Source organism: Aulostomus chinensis, chromosome 11 (assembly GCF_037954235.1).
Source record: "Aulostomus chinensis isolate RoL2024-O1b breed Wild chromosome 11, RoL_Achi_v1.0, whole genome shotgun sequence".
Taxonomy (NCBI): Eukaryota; Metazoa; Chordata; class Actinopteri; order Syngnathiformes; family Aulostomidae; genus Aulostomus; species Aulostomus chinensis.
The window spans coordinates 6148020-6175479 of NC_141330.1; the positions used below are offsets into that span (position 1 = coordinate 6148020).

A 27460-nucleotide genomic window follows, 5' to 3' on the forward strand; every position below is an offset into this window, starting at 1 on the left:
CCTATCCACCAAACCTCCGCGAAAGGGTGGACGTTTTGAAGGTTGAATGAGTCCACACACCACTGCAGACAGCACTGGCCGCCTCCTGGTTTGACAAGTCGGGGGAACCCTCTGAAGCCGGGGCGGAGCACATCCCAGGTCTACACCACCCTCCCTGCGCTGACCCCCGCCAAGGTCCTGTCCTCACGGAGGGGAGGGGGCGGCGGGAGAGACGTTGGGAATACCGCATACACGGACACTGAGCGTAAAAGAAAAAAAAGTTGTGATTCATATGTTACACAGCAAAATGCGATGCGGCTACGGTGCGGGTTTTCCTCAAGGTCAGCATTTGAGCTTCGCCGATTCACAGACGAGTTTCTCGGCCAGTCGGAGGGGAGGAAGAGGCGTGGAGGGGATGCCGCTGTGCCTCGCTCGCCTCCAGCATCAACAATGACATCTTTCATCGATGAGGACATTCGTGGTCTCTAACACCCTTAAACGACTAACTTGTGAGCTGCTAAAAAAAAAACCCAACAACCCTCCAACAGGACCGGGGTGGCATTTATATAAGACGCTTTAAATCATCTTGTCATTTCCTGCTTCTCTTTCTACGGCCCCAGCCGGAGTGATACCTGTGTTACCACACTCAAGTCGAGCTAGCTAACAAAGTAGATGTTATGTTTAAGCTAACCGACTAAAGTTAGCACTGGAGAGTTGCTAACAAGACCGATGAGGAAGTTTTAACCAAAATAGCCGGGTCCCAACTTCCTTAAACTTTTCAGCCAGTGTAACAAATTGATTGTTAACAATAATGCCTTCGAGGACAGGTTCATACAAGCCGTCCGGCTTCGGTTTACCGGAGCGGGGACTACTTCTACTGATGGTTTTGGTGTTTCTGGAGGGCTCCGTGCTTCCACTCGGAGCTGCCAGCTCTCCGGATGTCAGACACCAAGAGAATGTACACGACCAGAAAGTGGCGGATGAAAAGCATAACTTCACGAAAAAGCCTTTCCCTGTGCTCGGCATTGACTACAAACACATACAGACCCCCTTCGAAATCTCCCTATGGGTGCTGCTGGCGTCTTTAATGAAACTAGGTGAGTGTCATGTGTGTGTCACGCTTTTTTTTTTTTTACTTAAGAGTTCAGCCGCAGGTGAGGTTGTGGTCGGCCTACAGGTGGAACAGGTAAGCTAGCATTTGCAAGCTGTAGCTATCTCCCTATTGAATGAGAGTATAGTCTATCAGTTTGTCTTTAGATAACAGTCCAGAGATACCACGGATAAATCACTCTGCATGTACAATAAGGCTGTTGCAACACCTGAAAAACTTGATGTGCTCACAATCATTGACAGAAACCTATCACTTTTAAAGTGACATATATATGTGTATATATATAGAGAGAGAGAGAGAGAGACTCAATTTTCCTGTGAAAATCAATGACGAAAAGCAGATAAGTCCAATGTCCTCCAAGATTACATATTTAAAGTTGGGTGAGAACTACAGCTACACATTATGAATGTCATTTTTCATTATCTGAGATGTAGTTTTCCCCACTGTGGCAAATATCACAATATATGCTGATATCAAAACAAGGGCCTCTGAATATTCCCTCCCGTAGTCCCTGCTTTTGGAAGAGACCACCAGTATGCTGACATTAGTTATTCTAGGATGGCTAGTTGGTGCCTCTGAGGGGCAAATCTGTATTGCCGGTCATGCTGATTACTCATCAGATCTGTCCGTTTATGTCGTGAATGTCTTAAGCTCGAGCTGTTTCTCCTTGCCCCAGTGATGACTAAGCAGGCTGATGCTGCAGTGTGGATGACGGACAGAAAATGTTTGGCAAATTGTCAACACAGGGTACCTCCTGCCACACAAGTGCTAGCAAGTGATGCTCATTTAGAGGATTCTGTCTCCCTTTGTTACTTTTGTCCACCACATTCTTCTTTTTGCCCCTTCCTTGGGTGACGCTTCCCACAGAATGCTGCATTGTCCCCCTGCTATCTTATAAGAGCCAGCAGCTTGCCAGTTGCCTGTGACATCAGGGGCCTGACTGAGCACCAGCCTGTAGTCAGGATGGGACAAAATTGCCTCACTGCCTGGGCGAGGAGCCCAGTGTCTCAGGGGAGAGGACAGGCAGGGAGGAAGCACCTGGCTTACATGTAGGACACAGCTCAAGGACAAGGAGGAAAAATGAGGGGAGAGTTGAAGGAATGATGAAAGATTTCAGAAGGAGGCAGAAAAAGGCGCGACACTGGCCGCGAAGCATGTGAGCTGTTAGCAGCAGCAGTAGTAGTAGACAGTGACCTTAAGCCTCTGATTATCCCAGGAAGGTTGGAAATGGAGTGTGGGTAATTTGATGTGGCCGCTACACTGCTCAGCCTTGGCCCCGTATCTGAATCATGATCATAACTCATCTTATAAGCCTAAAAGCACATCCACAGTCCATTTATCTCTTCAGCAGACCAGACAGTCCATGTTGCCCTTCTTTTTTTTTTTTTTTCTAGCATATTTCTTAAAGCAGTTGCAGTCTATACATTTGACTTTTTTCTTCATTTTCTAATAGCAGCTATGAATTTATATATATATATGTGTATATATATGTGTGTGTGTGTGTGTGTATATATATATATATATATATATATGTATATATATATATATATGTATATGTGTATATATATATATATATATATATATATATATATATGTGTGTGTGTGTGTGTGTGTGTGTATGTTTCCATAATTTTAAAAGTGCTAAGAGACACAGGAGAGGATTCGTTGGCATAATGGAACATTTACTAGCCTAAATGCCAGATATTCCCCACAGGAGAGATAAAGACTACAAACAGCCAGAGGGTGTATTTACATTCACCACGTAGGGGAGACGTGAGTGATCGTGTTGCTGGATGTGTAAATAAGCACGAGCTGGCTAATTGATTATAGCCAGGTCAAGCTATCACTGAAAATGTACACTAACAGGCAGACAGAGTCTTTCTTTTGATTATTAATGATTGATTCTGTCCTTTGCAATCAGCCTGCAGATCACCATTGTGCATTATCAGCCTGTGGCTCAAAAGCACTCCGTCCTTTAAGTCCAGGTTTGTTTTATGTACAATTTTTTAGATGAAAGTTTGGTTTGAAAGGATTTATACAGCTATAATTTGGAAGAATGAATCTAACTACACATTATCAGGATGCCCTTCTATAATTGATTAATGAATGTAATAAAAGCACCAATGTAATGAATAACAATTTCTAAGACACTGCATGAACAGGAATTAACTGTCGTCTGCCACTCATAAGTGATACAATGGCTGTAAGCGTCGTGGATTAAGATAGAACTGATAATTTTTAATTCATTGGAAATATGTAGGGGTAGTGGCTCACACCCTCCAATAGCTTCCTGTTTTGGCTGTTAAGCTTGACATTATGTAGACTTCCAGTGAAGGCGATGGCACAATGCTTTAGTCAAGTTCCAAGTAATGCGAAATTCAAGTTAGTTTCACATTCCGTAAATAACTCCCAACTACTCAAACAATATGAAGGTGTTTGTTACCTGGTGTGACCCTCCATAAAACTGCATTACTGTACATTCAGAGCTGCTGTTATCTGAGAATAGTTATGGAGCAGGACTGGAGTGGGGGAAAGTGATTGGATTTTCAGTTGCACAAAATTAAATTACTGGGAAATAAGTTTCATGCAGTGTGCTGGAACTTATCGCGATATCACTGGATGTGGCCATCATGTCACGCTTAGAAACATGTCTCAGCAGTGACACTGTGGGAATTCAAATAGTAACTCAACTGGTTATCAATTAGAGGTTTCTTATGAAGATAGTAATATAGATATTGTTAGGCTAAAACTTTTTTATCTGATATTTTACAGGCAGAGGAAAAATCTGTGTTCAAGACATATTTATCTGTACCTTTTAATTTGATACTGAAAAGCTGTTAACAGTTGCTTATATACACATCCAGCAGTTGTGTAGCGACCTTATCATTTTTGTTTTAGTCACATCAGGTTCATCTAAGTCCAACAGAGCGCACGCTATATTCTCTGTTCTTCAGCTTTGCTGTGGTCTCCATCAGCTCTTGGCTCTTAACCAGCGAGTAGCTAATTGTGCCTCTTTGCCTTTTGCTGCTGAACAAGAAATGTACAGTCGATTTTTTTTTTGTCTTCAAATGTTTTCTTGCTGCAACTCAATCATAAAGCTCTTGAAGGCTGAAAGGAGCAGTAGAGTGGGGTGATCATTCTTTGTAGGTTCATCACTACAAGCAACATTTCCAGCATAACACCTTGTCATTTGATGTATTGTTATTACAAATATGGATTATGCCCCTTGAGTATAAAAATGACTCTTGCCTGTGCTGAACATATCACTTTTATCTCAAGGCAGATTATTCAAGGACACAGTTGATCAAAGTTCAAGAGGTGAAATGCAGAAGAGGATACTTCTGCATAGACTTTTGTTGAGGATTTAAGTGAGGATTGAACCAGCGACCCTTTCGGTTGCTGGACAGCCACTCTACATCTGAGCCATGCCGCCCCTGACGTAAACTAATCCGCACTAAACATGAGAATTCGGACAGACTCTTGAAGGCAATTCACACCTTGCACTGATATTAGTGTCTCATTCAGATTGTATCTAACACGAAGCAAGACATGAACCAGAATGAGTAAGTTGAATGAATTTTTTTGTTCCAAAGTAAAGGGATATCGAAAACCCTTAATATACTCGGGCCTTGATAGTCACCTTATCTCTAAGACATGGCAGGGAACGATTCCAGGTAAATGATTTGGAATCACACCCTTGGCAAAGATTCAGTAAATGATTCCTTGCTGCATGTCGAGATTTATTGGTCAAACAAAGAATAAGTTTTCATGACATGTGTCTAAGATAATTCATCTTAGGTCACGATGCATCCAGTAGATAAACAGCGATTTAGTCTTAGTCGTGTGATCAAAATGTTTAATTGGATGACTCAACTGAGGCTATAAAAGGAGACTTGACAATTGCTTTTCTTCAATGAAAATATAGATATATGTTTTACCTTTTAAAGTCCATTTTCTCCTTAATTTGTCAGAGAAGGAGATTTACTCACAGTTATGACCTCTGCCAAAAGCTTGGTACTGTTCCGATGTAAGACTATGCAAAAACCATGAGGCCAATTTTCATCCGTTTGGTAGAGTGGTGTCCCACGGACAAAGACCGAACATGACATTTTGGAGCATTTATTATCGTGAAAATAGCTTTTGTTGTTGTTGTTGCCTTGGCAGAGGAGTGTTGTAGTTCTTGTTGTGTAACCAGGTCCCCTTCATTTTGTTAATGTCTTGTTTTGGGAGAAAAGATTTGAGAAATGTATTTTGGCAAAAGGGGCACTCCTCTCACGTGCAGCAGTGAAGCAATGTTGGCTTTGAATGCAGTGAATACCAGAGATAGGTCAACAGATGCAGCATTCTGTCCTTATTACTTTTATCGTCTTTGAAAGGCAAATCCTATTTTATATTTAAGAGGAGAAATGCCACTAAAAGGCTTGGGCTCAGCGGTGATTTCAAAATACATATGATACTATCACTGAATTGTACTTTCAACAGCAGTTTCAGGAAAATGTGTAATTGTGAATCATAGCAATGATTTGTAGAGGCCTTGGAGCATCACTGCTAAACCCCACCATAGCTCAGACACAATCTCGCGAGAAATCACTCGCCTTTGTGTTTTGTGTACACGTGGTAATAAGGATCATGCTGAAATATACCAGCCGGCCATTGTTAATAATTCAAACCAACGCAGCTCTTGTGCAGGCAACTTGAGGAGCACAATAGTCTGCATCTAATAATCAAACGATGAGTCACAAAAGCTGACAGTGTCTTTCACACAGCACTAGATTGTCACGGATCAATGCTTGAATCACCCTACATGAATGTTTCTTGTTTTAGTTTTTTTTCCTCATTGACAAGACGACCAGTCAGTCAATCATTTGATTTCCAAGGAAAGTATTGAATGTATGTCTCTTCAATCCCCTTTTGTAACATAAAGGCTGGTCAGATGTTTGCTCTTGTTTGAGCTGGCTCGATCCAGTACATTTGGTTGCCAGCAGAGTACAATTAGTCACCTGGCAACAGGACACAGTTCCTGGCCGTGTGTGAGTGCTTAATGCCAGACTGCGCTGACTCTGGGGACGCATGAAGAAGACAGAGCTGTTACCCTGTGGTGGATTTCAATAATCTTGCGGCTTGAAGGCTCTCAGGAGGGGAGCGGGGCAAGGACAGAGTGCCAGCAGACACTATTGACAAGCAGCCATGATGAACTGCCTGATGTCATCGTTACAGAATCTGTCAGAAAAACTTGTAGCTTGCTTAATGTATGATACTTTCTATAACAGAGGACACTGAAAACCAGTCTCTAGTGCAAATGTCTCAACATCACTGCAGCGATGTGCAGAAAGTTCATCTTTGAAGTTAGCGGAGCTTATTGTCACTATCTTATCTCCGGTGGAATGGCTCTTGTGCTGATGTGTGAGGAGGTCACCGTTGGAGTCACGCTAGAGAGATTTAAGAATGTGTTAAGTGTCAGCACTCAGCCTCTTGTCCCTCTTGGTCAAAGGCTCTAAGCTGAGACGCTACATGAGTCCATTCAATTAGGCCGGTAAATGAATGATTGTGTTCAGTTGTCAGAGCTGCACATCCCAGTTGGAGGGCTGCAGGTTTGATACCTTCAGTGTAAAATAAACAGACTCTCAACATGGACTCTGCAGACTGACCAAGTCAACGTTTGTGCCAATATATGGCCTCTTACACTTGTTTAGACACCAGGAGTAATGTTTAGTTAATCCGTTCTGTAGTTTGTCCTTCCTTTAGCACTTGAGCGACTGTATATCTTTTTATTTAGAAGTGCATGTAAATGACTTGTCAGAAATGGGTGACTCAAACATTTTAGAGATGTTTTGCTTGGTCTTTGGATTTTTGAACAACTTCTGTTATTGTGGAGTTTCTACTTGTGTGAGTAATGTTAATGCATACTTCCCCAGCTTTGAAATGTAACACCTGACTAGAAAACCCAACAGAATGTTTGCTCTGATTTTAATATTTTTCTGATACTTCTGAAATTAAGACTCTACATTTCACCAGTCTCACAGGCCTGCCTTTTATTTTAATACTTGATCAAGTTTTAAATGTCAGTCCATATTGTAAACTATTCATGGATCAGGACTCAGGGGTGGAAGTCTTTGAACCTAAGTATTCTGGCTCAGGTTCATAACTTAATGTCACTCGGAAGAACGCTTCCTCACAAGGGATCATGAGACTCCTTGTCTTCTAATAATACTCCCGGTGGGTGTCTGACACCCCCCCCCCCCCACACACACACACACACACACACACACACACACTATGGACACTATGGATTCAATTATTACATTTGTTTCTTTTCAGTAGAAATGTTAAAAATGTAAAAATAAAAAATTCTTCCTCTTACATGAGAAATGAAATAACCTGTCACCAGAAAGTTGACGTTTCGGGCAAACGGCTCAACAGCTCAGTGGTGAGATATAAGCTGAGCTGCTAATTGTTAGTTTGCGTTCCGTGGTCACTCCCTGCTGTGTTTGTGTGTTTGAATTTGTGAAAGCTGCGGCACCACTGGAGGGAGGTGTGGATAGTCTGTTTGCTTTGTTAGATAAAGTTCTAAAGAGCATTCCATTTTTCTTTTCCCAACACATGCTGTAGGCTATTGTTGCTGCCAAGTTCTTGGATAGGACGGGTCCATTCATTGTGAAGTCGTCTCACAGGCCCTTTCAATGAGTCTCCTCTATTAATTGTCCCAGTAAACCATATCAGAAAATGAGCATTCACGATACAAGAGCCCTTGATCCGCGTTGAATGTCGCCGTTATTTTACCACCTATGCCACCCCTGCTTTTGTTTATCAGACTAGTGCAGTTTCTTCCAGCAGTAGCGTTGAGTCTGCTGTTTACGGTGTATGGTCATAATGTGTGTGTGTGGTAATACAATCAGAGGGTGATATCATTCCTGAGCAGCAATATGTGTTTGCTCAGAAGTGTTGAGCACAAGTTCCCTCAAGGTCTTACTTGTCAAACTAATGACTCTAAGCAGGTCTTTGTTTCTTTGCATCCCATAATACCTCGTTGAATACACTGCTGCCTGCTAACTCTCCTCAGCAGGCAACAGGCTGAACAAGTGTGTCCTCCATTCAGAGAGTGCTAACCTTAAATACGTACAGTAGATAGGTACTGTATGGCAATTGTTTTCCTAAATCCAATCCTAAAATTCTTTGAAATTCTTGAAGTAAACATGAAGTCAGTTCATGGTTTCAGAATCCGTCATGGTATTTACATGCTGCTCACCACAGCACATTTCATGGGAAGACACATATGGTTTCTGTTTCCTTTTGTTCGACTCTCACAAGCAATCTTTGTTAACCCGACTGGCTATCCAGGCTCTATGGAGTTGTAGGCGGTGCCTGTTTTCTATTAAAGTTCATTCAGAAGAGAACAACCCTCAACCCAGAGGACCTCATTGTTGGAAAATTCAGTCGATTGCGACCTGTGGAAAGAGGCTCTCTCACTGTCTCTCTTGCTTTAGAGCCACAGCTGCATGCAGCTGTACAGTCCCTCCACAAGCATGCAATTGTTAAGCTTGTACTTTGAAACACTAATAGCGTTGTCCACAGTCAATCCAAGTATACCACCCCAACCGCAGATATTTTGTAGCTGCGTTTAGGATTTGTGATGCAAAACTTGTGTTGTTCCGGCCCTGAGCAGTGGGCCTTAGTTCCCTCCTCCTGCGTGTGTGTGTGTGTGTGTGTGTGTGTGTGTCTGTATATGTGTATATCAGACAATCAAATGTGCAGCAGAATTTGCTCTTTCATTTCATCAGGTGATGAAATTGACTTCTAGCATTGGTAACTGTTGGAGAGGTTTCCCCTGGGCTCACAGTAGTTTTAGCAAAAAGCATTTCATAATCCAGAGTTTGCCTTTCTTGCAATCTAGATATCTGGAAATGATCTTGCTGCCTCCTCCCCTCTCATCCGCCAGTTGCCAAATATGGTATAAACGTTTTCTCTTTCTGTAAATATCCTGTTGTGCATGATAGAAGCAATTAAGACTGTTTCCTAAAGATTACCAAAGGACAAAGCCAACCCTCTGACCGCTTGATGAAACCTTCAATGTTATCTATTCCTATCCGAACTAGGGAGGGTGGAGCTGCTTTTAAAGGCATGCCAAAGATGTGTCAGACAATAGTTTATGTATAGTTGTTGTGTTAATCAGAGGGTTGTTGACCTGCCAACCATCACTGTGTTATCGCAGAAATCATAAAGTACTTCAACATTATCAGAAGTGTCATAAAAGTGGTAGAAAGCCTCGTGATGTTACTGTGCATCCCATGACAAACTGATATTATCCACCCCTATAAGATTGTTAAGCCTGCATGTGAGCATGTTGCTGGACCTGGTTCATATTTCTGTTTGTGTGTGTTTGTGTTTTACTGCATCGTGTCATCAGCTGGTACAGTGCCAGGGTGAAAATGACATGTCCCAGCACTGCTGTCACGTACAGGGAATATGGCCAAGGAGAGATTCACACTATGGGATGCTTGCTGTCGTCCCTTTGAAGTCTTCATCCCCTCATGTTTGCTATTTATGCAGACAACTGCAGTTGTCCTGTCAACTCACGGTGTGTGCACATGACGCGTCAGCTTGACATCAGCTCAGGAGTGATGGTGTCCCGGGCTTCTATACCAGCTTAGTGATCCAGGATCCTCATCTTCTGTCAGACATTATAAGTCTCAGAGGCAGCCTCCATCAATACCAAACAATTGTAAGAAGTGATTTTAGCTGTGTGGAACGTCAGACTTGAATTGTTATGTAAAAGTGCAGCCAGCTGAAAGTGTTTCTTTCCTTACACAGGCTCAGCTCAAATTTCAGAAGTTTTGTCTCCTGCATGTGAGGTCATGAGAAAAGGTTTTAAATTGCAGCCTGGACGAGTGTTCCGGTTATGCGAGATCTGTCTGATAGAACATGTTTTTCATATTATTTGCATTTTTTTCCACGATTATTTCACAAAGCGATGGTGGAAATCATATGTTACACTTGTCTTGTTCTTTCTCCATCTGCCCAGTAGAGTAGTATAGAACTTTAGCCTGTGACATCCTTGTGGTCCTGATACACACGTAACTGTGGTATGTCACAGCTGATTGCTCTTGTCATGTGTTGGTGAGTTCACTTCAGCAGTGTTACTTTTCGAAATGTGAAGAAAGTAGCAGATGGGAACAATTCCAGTTCACCCTACAATACACAATGTGACTTGCTTTTCACTCAGGTGGAATCTAAAGTATTTGATTCTGCAGCTACTGTAAATCTGTCTCCCCCCCATCACATTGCATCTTATCTATGTTTTTTCCGTCTTTCTTCCCAGGGTTCCACCTGATTCCTCGTCTGTCCGGCATTGTGCCAGAGAGCTGCCTGTTGATTGTGGTGGGTTTGCTGGTGGGGGGGCTCATAAAACTAGCTGGAGAGAAGGTCCCTCCCGTGCTGGACTCCAGATTGTTCTTCCTCTGCCTGCTTCCACCCATCATCCTAGATGCTGGCTACTTCCTGCCCATCCGTCCCTTTATGGAGAACCTAGGCACCATCCTGATGTTTGCCGTTGTGGGGACCCTGTGGAACGCCTTCTTCATCGGGGGCCTGCTGTACGCTGTGTGTCAAATCCAGCCAGATAATAGATCTGACCTCCAGCGGCTAGAGCTCCTGCCTTGTCTGCTGTTTGGCTCCATCATCTCAGCTGTGGATCCAGTTGCTGTGCTTGCTGTGTTTGAAGAGATCCATATCAATGAACTGTTGCACATCCTGGTGTTCGGTGAATCGCTGCTCAATGATGCTGTCACTGTGGTCAGTAACCAAAACAGGAAAAACGACTTTTTGTCTGAAAGTCTATAGGGACTGTGTATGTTTGTAATGTGATTCCCTTCCTGTAGGCTCGTCTGAGCTCAGCTCTCTAGACACACCTACTGTAGTGAACCGTTGACTGAGCATGTCATCGCACAACTCTCCTGCTCACAGCACACCACCTGTTAGCTGGCCTCTTACCAACCAGCATCAGCTCCAGTATAAAGTTACTGACAAATGCTCGACCCAGAGCCGCACAGGATACCATGTTTAGTTTTTAAACATAATCTCTGATATAACTGACATATTGTTTGAGTGTCCTTTTCCCAAAGAGCCTTCCACTCCAGTCAGGACATATGGTACGATCAACTAGTGGCATCTGCAAGTTAGGCATCAAAGCACACTCATGCATGTTGGATGGCACTGCTGCACCATCACTGGCGCTGAGAGTTTCCAGGGACTCTGGTTAGAGTCAGAGCATAGGCTAGCGTCGGAGGGCTTAGCAGGCGATCTGCACTTTTAGCCTGTCTGACAACACATGTATATATAATATTACCATAGTGAGATTCTTAGAAAATGCTTTGCACTCAATATTTAGGTGATACTTTTCGTATTAATACACATTTGCACATCTTGTCACAACAGAACGGTTCCAAAGATGGGTTTAACTTTTAGATCTAAAACAAAGTCATCAGTAATGGAAAACTTGGAAAAGTCAATGCAGTTTGCAATTCACAGGCCTGAAAAAGTTTTTTGAGAAATAGTTAAAGGCAGAAAATTTTGGAAAATAAAAATAAGAGTGTATGCAGTTCAGTTACAATCAATTGAGAAAACTGTCTTTCAGTCAATACTGATCTACTTTAATATATGTTTAAGTTGTATCAAACTACGTAGCTTGTCAATAGTCTTAGGTACATTTTCACTTTGCTCTCTTAGGGTTTGAGTTTGTGTACAGTCATGCAAATTTCCCCAACAGGTGTGGAAAAGTTATGAAAATTTACTGGTAAATATGTGTATGAACCCTGAAAGCTTGCATTCATTAACACTTGGATGTTGTTGAATCTAAAATTTTTTCCTTCTTTACATGCGTCTAGAAATAATCAATAATCAGTGTTTGTAAATGTTCTCTTAAAACCGTTTGACCCAGCAAACATTTAAGATTTAAGTCTCCATTTGATATAAAAACCATGCAACCATTTCACACTCCCACTTAGGCGGTTTAAAAAAGTTTTTCCCTTGTTTAACAGCTCTGTGACAAAAAAGTAATAAGTTCTTGTCAGGCCTTTTTTACATTTTTTATTTTTTTATTAAAACCCTTTCATAAGTTTGTTGTTGTCTTGTAAAAGTCCAACAAATAAAGCCACATATTTCTAGTTTATAACACAAACCTGGATGAGATGCATTACAAGTTTGTAATAATGTGTGTTAAATATTTTCATTTCATCTTTCCCATGCCTTTGGCGTTGTTCTGTGGCTAACACTCCTCCTCCCTCTCCCAGGTGCTGTATCACCTGTTTGAGGAGTTTTCCCTTGCTGGCACAGTGACGGTTATGGATGGCTTCCTGGGAGTCATCTCCTTCCTGGTGGTTGCGCTAGGTGGCGTGCTGGTTGGAGCCATCTATGGGATCCTGGCTGCCTTCACCTCACGTTTTACCTCCCACACGCGTGTCATCGAGCCACTCTTTGTCTTCCTGTACAGCTACATGGCCTACCTGTCAGCGGAGATGTTCCACCTGTCTGGTATCATGGCGTAAGTCTGGGGGTTCTGCAGAGGGGTTAACAAAACTCGGATATGTATCATCACAGTTTATTTAAATACTGTGCCTTTGCCCTGATGTTCTGTTACTTTTTTTTTCCAATGAAGATTTCCCCTGATTATCACAGATCTTAATGAATTAAAAGCAAGTATTGAATCACTTGAAAATACTGTTAACACCAAAGACACATCACATTAACAACAACCAGCAGCATGTTGAAACGTAGGCAGAAGTATTCAATGACCAAGAGGTAAATACGGCTTCAGGACTTTCAATAGCAGTAAACATAATTACTTCATTGACTCAGTAAATATAATTAGTTGAATACTAAGCATTTTATCAATACTTTGTCCTTGTAGCAGCAGCAAGAGTCACAGGATCTCAGGCTAAGAGAAAAATGACAAGATGTTAGACCACCTAGAATAGGGAACCATTCCATTCATAATTCCTATGAATGTGTTCATGGATGCCATTTCTCTTATTTATTTTGAGGGAATATTTTCTCGAAGAATGGTGGTCAGCCCTCCAGTAGAGCCACATTATTAACACACTTGATGTTGATTTTTCCTATAATTTGTCAGCCATCTATGTATACTGATGTAGTGCGTATTTTCCAAATATCACAGAAAAAATGTATTTATATATGCTGCATATCCATTTTTATACACACAAATTGGGTTAGCTTAGACGTCCCTGACCTTGTGGGCTCGAGTGTTTCACACATGTTCAGCATGTATAAATTGATTTCCTAGTGCATCACGTCTGCTCTCTGGTATCTTTGAAATACAACAGCTGGACATCGCTCTTGTATCATATGATTTTAATATATATGGATCTGTATTTATCCTCAGTGATTAAATGTCATGGTCTATATGTGGCCTTGCCTCTGCCAGGGAAAACCAATTTTCTGCTATTCCCTCTCGACAGTAACTCAACTGAACACCGTTGCATATTACACTCTATATAACCAGTGGTGAAATGAAAGAATGTGAATTAACTGCACCGAAACTCAGACTGAATTCATAGGCTTCCAAACTTTCTCTGTGGTGTCATTTGTCATCAACTCTCCCTATATGCGTCAATCCTCTGTCTATTTAAGGTGCTAGAAGTTAGTGACAATATAGACGGGCGGTGAAGATAAACAGTCCCCCCTCCCTCGTGTCAGAGCTGATAGATATTTAGCTTCAAGGACGATCGTGTCCTATGGCTCGCTCTCTTCTTGCACCACACATCAAAGACGGGATTTATCAAGGTGCTTTTTTTATATCATGGTTTTAGCAGACCTTTTGAATTCCTTTCATCTTTTCCCATAAGCCTCGAGAGCCACATGTTTGAGGAATGAGGTTGGATTTTGAGCAGCTGCTGAGGCTTATGGAATTTGGATGTTGTTTATTCTTGTTTTTTTAACCTTTTGACACAGAAACAGTGCATGACAGTTGTACCGAATGGAGAAGTGGTTGGTGTTAGGGATGAGGACATTGCTGGCTGTTGTCGCGTGTTTGCGCAACATCTTGAGTGAAAGACCCTGATGTTGCTGTTGCAGAAATTTCTGTGCTACCAGTTCTCAAGAAAGCTTCATTTTGATTGAAAAACATCACAATGATTTGGAAATAAAAGACAGAAAAATACCTCTCTGCAAGTATGTGTTGTCTCTGTGCTCATGTATCTTTCAACTGAGCAAACATTTTCCTCTTCCTCCTCCAGGTTGATAGCATGTGGGGCAGTGATGCGACCGTACGTGGAGGCCAACATTTCACACAAGTCCCACACCACAATCAAGTATTTCCTGAAAATGTGGAGCAGCGTCAGCGAGACTCTGATTTTCATCTTTCTGGGCGTGGCCACGGTAGAGGGACAACACAACTGGAACTGGACCTTCGTCACCGTCACTGTCGTTCTATGTCTGGTGGCACGGGTCATAGGTCAGCTGCTCTTCAGTTGTTTTCAAAAACTCTATAAGTAGACGTAATTAAGCTGCTTGTGTCTGAAGTAATGAGACAAAACAACCGTCGACTTCGTCAGTTGGCAGTTTTCAGTTTTCTTGTAAGTGACAGGAAACATTCAGGAATTGATGGTGAGTTCACATTCTTGAAATGCTTCCTTTAAATGGTTTTGATGAAACAAATTCTTCATGAAACTGATTAAGATTTAGCAAAAAGCTTAAAAACTTTATGTAAAGGAGATCAAGGGATGATAATTTACTAAGATGTGAGTTTTAATAGGGCTCGTCACATAACTGTGGGTGAGTGAGCACCTCCAGTGATATCCCTGTTGACTTCTACACGACAAGTGCGTCAGATGTTAGTTGTCTTTGAGAGAGACTGAAAGTAACAAAATGATGAGGTATGTTGAGCCACGCAGTCCCTAGTCTTTGTTTTAATTTCCCATCATCATTGAGCAGAAATGTCTTTTGTGTTAGTAAAATGTTGCAGGCAATAATCATACATTTCCTATATGTGCCATGGTTCAAGGTCAGAAAGAAGTAGTTAATTGTTTTTTGACCTGTCACAAAAAGGACAATTTGTATATTTTTTGCAGGGCTAAGGACAGTTTTTCTACCTACTATATTGTAATTGTTTGCTATTTACAGTAATCTGCTGTGACCATCAATTTTTTTCCAATTTTTCAACAAACCCTGTCCTCCCAAAGAATTGTACAACGGTATTTGATTGATTGCACACACAGTGTCACGATGACGGATACTGTTGTCCAACTTAACCTAAGTTTCTCTTTATGTTGTCCTTCCCAGGCGTGGTTGGTCTGACATACGTGATCAACAAGTTCCGCATTGTCAAGCTGACCACCAAGGACCAGTTTATTGTGGCCTATGGTGGCCTGCGAGGCGCCATCGCCTTCTCCCTGGCTTTCCTGCTGGACAAGGACCACTATGGATCGCTGAGAAACATGTTCCTCACTGCCATCATCACCGTCATCTTCTTTACGGTCTTTGTCCAGGTATGAAAAACTCAGCTTCGATGAAGAGGATGCAAGCAGATCACTGCTCTCAAAGCCTCCTTCTAGCCAGCAGGATTTATGACAGATTAGAATTCTGTGTTGTAACCACTTGTTTTTCTTTGTCATTAACTCTCCTGATTCACGAAACAGTTCCTTTTTGTTATTGTACATTTACACAAAGCAAACGTACAATAACAAAAAGGAACTGTTTGTTGTTGTACATTTGTTGTTGTACATTTGCTTTATGTAACAAAGTACTGGTACATGAGGAGAGCCAGTATATAAAAGTGAAATGTGTAGTTTGTGACCTTTTATGTCATGCTGAGGATTCATTTTCACACAGACATTTATGTATTTTCAAAAAGAGACTGAGAAGCTGCCTTTATGATTATAAAGGTTCATTTTTTTTTCAATCTCAGATGGACAGAATGGAAGACTTTGTTGTAAATGGGTCCGACGTCTTAAGGAAATGTGACTTCAGCTGTCAGCGTGAAGCCTGCTGACAGACAGGGTCCTGAGCCGTTTCATGTATAAAAGATAAGCGGGAAGACTGCAAGATGTAATTTTCACAGAAACAGATTCTGTGAGTGTTTCTTAGGGCAATATTGAAGGCACTTTAAAGGTATACAGGCAGTGATTTTACATACATGTGTTGCACGTGTTGAAGCACCAAGCTCACATAATACTTCCTGGCAAACCAGTTGGCCAGTAAAATGGCAGCAAGATGTTTGGATGTGAATAAGAGCCAGAACGGTTGCAGCTAAAATAAAACTTGGAGGACTTCTCCTGTCGGCCCAAAGGCTTGACTGGAAGCATGTTTTATTTATGCTGACTCGATTCAGCTCCGGCAGCCTTCAAAGACTTTTTACCTGCAAGGTGGAATAAATAGCAGAGAGCGTGCATGGGAGTGTGTCATGTTTGAGAACAATATGAGCAGTCAACATTTGGAGTTTCTGGACTTGTAGGACGTTGTGTTGGTCAAAGTGCGGGTAGGTGGGGGTACTGATTTATATTTTTCCATACAATCTAGATTGTGTATTAAAGTATATTATAATAAGGGTAGAAGAAGAGAATGTTTTATGTTAAGAGAAAACGAATGATCCAAAATGAGCAGCACTGTGGAGACTTTACCGTACCTCAATAGTACAGAGGGATGGACTATGGATGATCCCTTATTTATCAGTTAAATATTGACCTAACTAGAGGAACAGCTAACTGCTCTGTTCTGATTGGCCTGAACTGCAATTTGCAGGGATTACCGAGGGACATTACTTGTTTATGGTGATGCAAAAGTGTTGTGATTTGATGTATTTCAACATTTCGAATAATTATGAGATGAGTGTAGGTTCCTTTGAGTGCATGCTTGATAGCAGTACTTGGAAAATGTAATCATTAACTGTAAGGCACTATATTAAACTAATGGCCGGCTTAATCGACTTACAATCTGTGGCTTGTGGTGTCCCTAAATTATGCTGATGACTGACAGAATAGTTAATTTGATTACAAATGCAGATGTTTCCTGTAGCGAAAATGTTATGTGGCAACATTCACTTCTCTTTTTGAGTCATGTTTCACCTGAGCTGTTGGCTTCGCTGCTCCAAATCCCTGCAATTAATTCCCACTTCACATGTGACAAAAACACAGTCGAGGTAGTCTCAGCTGAGTTGTTTTTGTCCACTTTTCCAATTTTAAGTTGTGTTTATGGACACACACAAGGCCGTAGTTATCCACAATGATAGAGATGTGGCTAAAATGTTGCTGATACGAAAAGAAAAATGTCTGTCCTATAATTGAGAATGCATTACTGTGTCTAGACATCAGTTCATAGCTTGAGCAGTTTGGTAGCTGAGGTTTTCCCATTGAGCATAAAAGAACTGTGGTTTATCCTCAAAGCACAACACCATTACGTCGGTAGTACATTTATAACCAGAAAGATTTCATGATGTGTGCTCGAATCAAATCTGCATTTCTCAAGTGCTAATATATGTAGATTTATACCTTTCTACACTTTGGCATTTTCTTGTCCCTCTTTCAACATGTGAGGAATGATAATGTGGTGGAAAACCTGCAGTTTTTGTAATTTATGTCAGAATGTTTCACCTGCTGTGGTATGATTTCTGGTTATCAGTGAGTGAAATCACAGGCACAGTAGTTATGTTTTCAGAGCTCTAACATGATGTGCGATCATGTCTGGAGAGAACACCTTTTTTCATTAATTCTTTCAGACATTCCACTTTCCTGCATGGGTTGTCTGACGGGGGTTAATTTCTTACATTCCTCCTGTTTGTCTCACAGGGCATGACCATCAAACCTCTTGTGGACCTGCTGGCAGTGAAGAAGAAACAGGAGGCCAAGCGCTCGATTAACGAGGAGATCCACACTCAGGTACAACCAAGTAGATAATAGATTAAATCAAAAATGCAGAACAGTTCCTCAGAATTTGAAATAAAGAGCACGTTTTATTAGTTTTATGATGGTATTTCTTAAGTAGTTATGTGAGAGCGTTTCCAGACCTGAACACTTGTTGGTTGTTACTTCCACCTACTGGCGATGTGGTGGTACTTCATCTTGTAGATGGTTCAGGTTTAGTAAAGCCAACATCAATCCACAGGTTTCCAGTATAACATTTTTCCAGATGACTAGTTTTGTTGCCCATTTAAAAACAGTATATTGTTTACTAGCAAGTTAAATATAACCTGGAACACGCTGTCTCAGAGACACATACAAATGTACATGCACACACACACACACACACACACTGAGACAGACACACACACAGACACACTCTGCCTCTTCTATCCTCTATTTTTGGTGCTCAAATGCATCTATAAGTGACCACCACAGTCCACATTTTCTGAGTGTTTTTAAGCTATTAATGCAGCTTAGATAGGCACGTACATGCACACACACGCATACACACACACACACACACACACACACACACACACAGCCCTCCCTTGGGTTTTGTGGTGAGTCACCCGTGCTCAAAGCAAAAAGAGCAGGCTGTCCTAATGGCTTCTCCCCCACTGTAAAGACCGATGATTAGAGTCAACAGAGCAGGCTGGGGGCACAGTTGTACTCATCTCCAGCGTGTCCGTGAATCCAAATTGAGCCTTCTTGGGTGTTTTATTTCTGCGGGGTGACATGCAAATCCCAGTCATTGAATAGATGATGCATATTCTCTAAAGTGTCTTAATTTGACTGAATATGTAATCAGGACAGAAATCGCAAAATGCAGCACTATGATATATTTTGCTTACCATCATGATTTTACTGCAAAATGAGTCACGATACCTTCATCTCCATGCAACACACGTAGCCATTCAGTATTTGTCTCACTATGCTTCTATCCATTTTAATATTCTTCACCTCATTCAAACTTTATTATACTTACTTTTATATTTACTTCTGACTATGTCTGTGTGGCTTGATGACTTGTTCCCATAGCAACAGTGCCTCTGTCATCTGCTGGCTCAGTCAGGGGTGGCTGCTGTCTGAGCATCTGTACGTTTCCCCTGGTTGTCTGACCAGACGTGTTGCCACCACTAATAAAAACAATCAATAACCTGGCTGTTCCTGCTGCCGGTTTTCCCTCATGAATTTGATTTTAAAGCCCGTCTGTGGTACCTGGGTGGATGTTTTTGCTGGGAGGACTGGGTGTAACAGTGAGATGTTGCTGAATATACTTGTAACCAATGTATAAGGCCATAAAACTCATGGAAAATCATGTGTCTACAAGTGACATAGAGTTTTACATGGGGAAATGATAACGCTGTCTTTGCACAATCAAATTACTCCCAATAACATCTACCGTCATACAAATATAAAGATATGTATCCCAATAGATGTAATATTAGCCAGCTGGGGGAGAGAGAGAGAGAGTCGGTGTGTTGACTTGGTTTTGAAACACAATATTTTGCCTCTTTTTCTACTCAGTTCCTCGATCACCTGCTGACTGGAATTGAGGACATCTGTGGACATTATGGGCATCACCACTGGAAGGACAAGTACGCTTTTTTTTTTTAGTACTGATAAACTGTTTATGACAAATGCACTGATGGCTCCAAAATTAATGTCACACTAATAAAATAAGTAATAGCAAAACAAAGTGAGTTATTTAAAATGTCTGTAATGATCCATTGCCAGAATTATAATTCATTGTCTGCCTTTTTTTCTGGAGATAATGCAAGTCAACAGCTATAGATGTAGAATTCTCTTGTCATCAATACGTCCTCGATTGTTTCTTCTAAGATGCCTCACCAGCCATCTCTGCTGTCTCTTCCACTCCTGTTCTTACTCCTCCATTTTTCCTGCTTTGTCTCTACTCTCCTCCTCCCAGACTGAACCGCTTCAACAAGAAGTACGTGAAGAAGTGCCTGATTGCTGGTGAGCGCTCCAAGGAGCCGCAGCTCATTGCCTTCTACCACAAGATGGAGATGAAGCAGGCCATTGAGCTGGTGGAGAGCGGAGGGGGAGTCAAGCTTCCGTCTGCTGTACCCTCCACAGTTTCCATGCAGTAAGTACTGAGCAGCCACATACCACGGGAACAATACAACCAGTTCACATAGGAGCCTTACAAGATGTCGCTTTGTTGTGACTTTACAATCTGTACAAGATACAGTCACCTCTTTTAAGAGCAGCAGAGAGGCATGCAACAGGCTGGTTGCAGACCAAAGCAGGGGCACAGCAGTGTGTGTGTGTGTGTGGGGGGGGGGGGGTCACTATGTGGCCTATTTGTGTGATATACAGTCTGTTGTGAACTGTTGGCCGGTTGCTATTAAACAAGTGTAAGACGATTCTTAACCACTGACACCAACCCTTTCCTTCATTTCTTCTCCTCAAACTCATCAAATGGACACAAGCTGAAGGAAGGTAATTGCTATTGCCCTTGTGCAGCATAGACTGCAGGCTAGTGATCAGTCTCCCTCTCTGTCTGTTGCTTGGGAAACACCAGAAGAGGTTTTCTGGTCCGAGCTGGTCTCATATGATTGACTGCCCCAGCATGCCAATCAAGCTGGAGCTCTCCGAAAGTTGACTCTCATTCAAGTTGTCTTAGCCCCCCAGATAAATGAAGGAACCTATCCATGAGAGACAGGACTGGAAAGTGAATGTCTTATTGGTGATATTGTCTTTGCCTCAGTGCCTGATTCAATCTGAGTATGTCATAGTGGAGACTGGAAAAGAGTACAACCACTTGACATACACACAAGTGGTAGAACTCACACCACAACATTCACATATACAGAGGAGAGTCTATGAAGAGACACAAGGGAACTATACATACTACATGAAGTGAGAGAGTGAAGGCCAGGGTTCACATGGGAGAAACTGAGATGAAGAATCCAAAACATCTGGAAAAATCAGCCAAGGGGTCAGGGGACGGATGATTGTCCAGTACTGTACTGAGAATCCCGAGAGGAAAGAGAGGCCACAGAAAAGGGAAGAGGGAAAAGGAGGGGGGGCCCTTAAGTTAGAAACTCACTTGAGGCGTTGGGGGGATACGAGTGTAATTTTATTGTTGCCAGTCAAGGACTTTTAATTGCTTAGGCTTAATAAATTCACGGACACTGAGAGGGAAACGCTGGAAGGAGAACAGCTGTGGGCCTTGAAAGTAATCAAATAGGCCAATAATTGAAGGTTAAGGGAAAAAGATTAGCTGTCAGCACTCAGATCATTCAAGAGAGGCCAACAAAGAAAGGGCCCTGAAGTCTGCTGACCTTTTAACTCTGGGAACCGAGTCCAGTATTCTGAGAGCAAAGATCAAGGCATGCAATATGAAGTTGAAGCGGATCACTGGGTATGAAGGGTGTATCGGCCCGTTGTTGTTTTTCAAGTGCTTCCTACTTCATTGGTCTGATCCCATGTGAATGCTCGTGAAGGAAATCTAAAAATTGAGATGAAGCGCTCAAATTTTCGTCAACATGTTGCTCTGCTACAACATGTCTGAGCTTTGAACCTAAAGTGTAAAGACTTTGAGTTAGCATGAAACACTACAGTAATGAAGCCTGCAGAGGCAAGCAGAAAAGTGAGCCGGTGTTTCACTTATTTGATGTGATGGAGTTTTATCAGCAGGTGGAGAGCATCACCCGATTAGCATGAGCTCTAAGAATGCATGTAATTTAGCCAGGAGATGAAACATAAAGAGTTTAAAGTAGAAGAATTAAGCGAATCTATGTATCACATTGGATAATGTAGAAGTAATATTGCTAGAGGATATACGTGTTCTTGCAGATAAGAAGTACTTTATCCATGAGAGACAGGACTGGAAAGTGAATGTCTTATTGGTGATATTGTTTCTGACATGCTTTTATGCATACTTAGAGTTTTATGAATGCCGCCATTATGATAGACTCTAACTGGCCAAAGTATAATGTACTTGTAGATAATAGCTTATGAAGTTATAAAGAGATATTAGCACTATACTAATATTTGATCCACCCAATTTAAATGACTTAGGGTTGATGAAGATTAGAGGAGCAGTACAGTCCATAATAGTCCAGCAACAACACAAACTACAGCCTCCAAAATAGCTATTGAAATAAATCCACAGCCCTCACAGAGAAATTCAATAAAAGACATTACAATCCTCATAAAGGGAGGATGTATTACAGGACTGTTGTATTATACTGAATTAATTTTATCAAAATTCGCCAATAAATTGTCATGGGAGGTTGTAATAGTGCTGCCGATAGGGATGTCAGTGCTGCTAAAACAGAATGCACAATCTTCATCATTCTTGCCAAAGCTGTCAATGCTGTGGGTATTAACCTGAACCTCTTATGTCCTGAACACATTTGATCCATAAATACAGAAATACGTGGACGGCTTTGATGAGCTGCTTGGAGAATTATGAAAAAATTATGAGATTGATTTTCACACAACTTGGCTTGGCGGTGTATGTAGCTCAAGGAAGAATCCGCTAAAATTTGAATCAAGTTCATCATACTGCCACTTCCTACATTTACATGGCTTCTGTCAGATCTACCCACATTTTGGTCAGAAATTCAAAAACTTGGTCTGAAGAGCGTTGTTTAGTGACGTTAACGCTGTCAGATCTCTTCCAAACCTTTCTTGTTTATTGAGACATCGTCAGGATGAATTGAAGCCACAGCGCCTCCTAGTGTGGACAGGTAGTAAGCCTGTCCAACAGAGCATCAGCTTGGTCTCGCCTTGGCCAGAGGTATAAGCTCTCTGAGTTCCCTCAATTTTTTCGCTTTCGTTAAACGGATAATAGAAAATAGATTTAGAGATCGCTTGACACATTCTTTACAAAGGTCAAAAGATGTTAAAGGCATCTTGATGAGTCTTTAGTACTCTGAATTTAAATCTGCTGTAATGAAAGGATACTGTTAGGAGCTGGACAAGACTCATTAATTTCATAATGGCGTTAAGAAGGAATCTGTTATCAAATTGAAGGGCACACAGAGAGTGTATACCTCCACTAAGACCGGATAACCCCAATTTAAAAATGCAGTTTTTCACTTTGTTAACCAGGTTTGACCCAAATGTAATGAGTTCTTCCTGGGTTCGTGATACACACCTCCACCACATTTGGTGGAATGCGGTGCGATCCTGTTAACAGACAAAAGGTACAGAAATGATTACCTGCGTGGTGGAGGTAGTTAAGCCCTCATCAGTGGTCCGGTGCGAGCGTGTGCACGGGACATATTTCGGTAAATGTAAGTAAAAGCTTCCGGCAGCTTGATACCCTCGTAGGAATCCTCTGAATTAGTTAACCAGCAGGCTGATAACAGGAAAAGGACTTTGTCTCTTGTCCCTCTGCCAAGGACAGACAAGATCAGATCTGTCAGACCCATTCATGCTGCAGTGCCAGTAAGAGTTATAACATCACTTAACAGTTAACAAGACAATTACTTTGTGCATAATGAGAATCCATTACAGAAATAGCTAATGTTAGATCTCATATCTCTGGGTAAATTATTTCTCCTGGTCTCTGCACTGAAAGAGCTGCCTAATAAATTACAAGCTCTCTCTTGGAGCCAGTTCTGTTAGAAACTCACTTTTGTCAAGTCATCATTCGTAAGAGGATATCAAGGTCATCCGGATTTCAATAGTGCGATTATCATAATAGTGGTGTGTTTTCATAATAGCACATCTGACCAACTTTTGGCGTGCATGCATGTATCTTCAGGCAGTGCTTTGTTGGTTTCCAGTGCATGAACTCTGATCTTCTATTTCCTGCATATTTCATAGAAACATCCAGCCCAAGAAGCCGGCTCCTGCCAAGCCTGTGGAGAGGGCTTTACCTCAGCTGCCCAAAGGCAGAGAGGAGGAGATCAGAAAAATCCTCAGGAGTAACCTTCAGAGGACACGGCAGAGGGTAACACTGCAGCTCTTTTCAGAGTACTATTGATAATGACTTTTGTTCTTGTTCATATTTTCTCTCTCTCTTTCTCGCTCTCTCTCTCTCGCTCTCTCTCTCTCTCTTAGCTGCGCTCCTACAACAGACATACTCTGGTGGCTGATCCGTACGAGGACGGCTTCAGTGACTTCCTTCTCAAGAAGCAGAAGATGATCGCGTTAGAGAAGAAGGTACAGTCTTAAATCAAGAAGCATTCTGAGCCAGCTTTCTGCTTCCTCAGGGGTTAGCAACGTGGTCACAGCAGGAGTGAGTCAGGACTTGTGTACTCTGTATAAACATTATTTTGTGGAATGTATTAGCAGCCAGCGATAAAAGAGACTTTGATGTTCTAATAAGGAGTCTACCTTCAGTCTCCTAAATTCATTTTTCGTCACACAAATGGGGATAATCTATTTGCACAGTTGAATAGCTCTTCCTGCAGTTTCCATTTCATCAGCCAGTAATTTTGGGGAATCCAATTTGTTAGAGGCTACTGTTTTCTGCAGTCTTAGAAACTAACATGATTTAAATGAACTTTCTGAGAGATGCTGATTGATTGTTTGTCACTGAAGTCTTTTAGTTAAGCTGTTGTACTTCCCAAACAAATAAGTCAGATATGCTTTGTTCAGGCTGCAGGCAAATCTGGTTTGTTTAGTTTCTCAAATCAGATCTTCTTAGTTGTGTCCAGACATCGCCAATCCATCTAGATAGGTTGCCAAGGTAACAACATTGGCATCAACTGTAACTACATACTGTTTGTTGTTTTAATCTTCCCATTGGTACAGCTTTCTTCCATGCCGTGAGGTAACTTTTGAATTATTTTCTTGTTGTGGATGGGTTCCTTCCAGTTTTGCCTGTGCAGACCCCCCCCCCCCCCCCCCCCCGGCCCTCGAAGTGTTCGCTGTCACTGCTGATACGATGATGTTGTGTGTCAGGTTGTGAGTGAGCGAAACGACACTTTGAAATCCCATTTTAGCCTCCAGATCTTCCAGACTTAGATAGATCTCCCGAAATCTGACTAGAATCTGATTTTGACCTACAGTACCACCACCAAATGAAGTTTGGATTATTACAGCAACAATTTATCCATTTATAAGCCAAAAGAAAGTAAATTACAAACTACTTTGACAATCTACTCATCATATCAGTCCTTTTTATGCATAAGTCAATGGTTTCAGACTCTTAAACATTTAAAGGATTTGCTCTTTTTTTTTAATTGAGCAAATCAAATGGAGAGTCTTTGGGAGTTGGATAGTTGAATGGAGCCATTGGAACACATCCTTTTGGAAATTGTAATGATCATTTTCCACATTTCCTTGACATTTTAAAGACTTAGTGATTAATTGGGAAAATAATCATGTGGTGGTTTTGTTCCGGATTTGCCATGAAATCTGATTTGAGCCAGCATTTTGAATATTATGTTTCGTAACATCTCTGCCCTGTGACCGTTGTTGTTATTTGTTGAAGTTACATTATGTAACTCCATTACTTAAAGAAGGATAAAATGTCCCCTAAGCGTCTAGCATCCCTGTGTTTTCCCAGATAAAAGAGATGAATAACTACCTTACGGTGCCTGCTGCTGCTCCTGACTCCCCGACCATGTGCAGAGCCAGACTGGCGTCAGGTAAACTCATCCATCTTGGCGACAGCCAAACAGCTGGCACCATTTTACTGCAAAGCACCACGTGACACTACAAGAAAAATCATGTCACGGATGGGACACTCAAGAATCCCACCTTTAGTTTGGCTCCTAAGGCAGCCATCACAACCTAGCCACTGCTACCGCTATCACTCACAGCTGCAGGAATGTTTCAGATATTTCCCCATCGATGGAAATATGTTTGCATGTGCCGGCCGGCATGTAAACCAGTGTGTGGTTTCATTTTAGGCAGAGATACTGATTTCAAACCTGCTCAGCAGCATAAAGGGGACAAAATCTGTCCAGGTATGTAGTGAGAGTAGAGAATATCCATCTCGATAATAAACTCATGATAACCCCAGTGACTGCCTCCGCCACCCTAACATGCATGTTTCATTAACGCTGCTTTTTACATTCCTAAATGATACATTACTAACGGGGGGGGGGGGGTGGTCTCACGACATGATTGACAAGCCAGATTAAGGACAAAGTTTTAAATTGCAGTGCAGCATGTAGAATTGTCCCAGCATGCTTTACATTGTTTTCTTTGTTGTTTTTTTGTATGAAAAGTCAAAGGTTTGCAAGCTTGTTGAATTTGGGCTGAGTAATTGTGTTGACAAGTGTTGTTTATTGTTGTTGTGTCGACCTTATATTTGTTGTTCAAGGACAGGAGAATGCCTTCATCCTATGTTTGTGCACGCTGATGGAATGACTTGCAACCCCCCTTTATTAAAGCAGATATGGAATCCCCCTTTCCAAAGTCTTATTTAAATGCATTCTGATGTCACATCCTGTAGATCCTCAAGCCTACAGCGTGAAGCCGGTGTCAGACAGCGTGCCCACCATTCAGGTCGACCTGGCCTCTCCTCAGTCTCCAGACTCTGTCAACATGATGGATGAGTTCAGACGGGCTGGAGAGCAGCAGGAGGAGGACCGCGGCCTGATGATGAAACCGCCCGCGGGGCCCGGTGGACCTAACAAGCCAGGCGAGGCAGATGGAGCCAGAGAACAGCAGAAGCTGATGAGGTGCCTGAGTGACCCCGGTCCCAGCGCGGATGAGGAGGAGGACGAACCCTTCCTACCCTAATGTGGCAGACGGGAAGCTGCATGCCCATCGTCACTGGTTAGATAAGAGGGGCTCTGCTCAAAATGATCTCTTTGGTTCCAAAACCAGACAAGCCAAAACTGCTGAACAACAAGAAAAAACCACAACAGAAATTGCCTGAGAAAAAAAAAAAAGAGCCATTAGTTTATGATAATCATTGCTCTTTATTTTTTTAGACGGTATTGGGAAAGCAGTGGGAGAATTAAAGGTTGATAGTCTGAGACATTCAGGAAAGAACTATGCATTACCAAAGGTGCGGACTGTTTTTAGTGTCAGACTGTGTTCTTTTTACATCAGTGTCACACTATGTTTCACTTTCAGCTATGGCACTCGAAGTTTAGTTGTACATAATAACAATATCTCACTCAAACTGTTATATATATATATATAGAAACCATTCTGTCGTTTGCAATTCACAGATACACCGTAGGCGTTTGATAACATGTTGCCTTATTTTATGTCAAATCTCTTCACTTGGTGCATTTCTAAATACTGCGTTTTAATTTCAGGGGTACTAACAGCTGTTTGGCATTAAATGCCAGTCTGTTTGTTCCGAGGTGTAGGTTTAAACCCGGACGCATTTCATTACTTTGCAAACCAGTGCGTGTAAAAGAAGAACCACAGATTTATAGTTGAATGCTTACAGAGCTACAGCCTTTTACGGTGGCTGTGGAGGGAGTCGTGTCAACTTGAAAAATTCCTCACTCTCGTATAATCAAGTTTCACCGGTATAAATAAAGAGGGGCGTCGAGCGAGGGAGGAGAGA

General features: G+C 41.8%; 1 protein-coding gene across 2 annotated transcripts; it reads left to right on the forward strand.

Annotated features, from left to right (window-relative positions):
- On the forward strand, positions 1-27460 carry slc9a1a (solute carrier family 9 member A1a). Of its 2 annotated transcripts, XM_086217977.1 has the most exons (13): positions 1-1076; positions 10407-10879; positions 12376-12626; positions 14338-14555; positions 15383-15588; positions 17884-17973; positions 19525-19595; positions 19928-20104; positions 23803-23929; positions 24040-24141; positions 25493-25574; positions 25839-25895; positions 26387-27460. In XM_086217977.1, exons 1-13 carry the CDS (start codon positions 791-793, stop codon positions 26674-26676), a joined length of 2430 nt encoding a protein of 809 aa, XP_086074103.1. In that variant the 5' UTR covers positions 1-790; the 3' UTR covers positions 26677-27460. The 2 variants fall into 2 exon arrangements, with proteins under 2 accessions (XP_086074103.1, XP_086074104.1); XM_086217978.1 differs by lacking the exon at positions 25839-25895.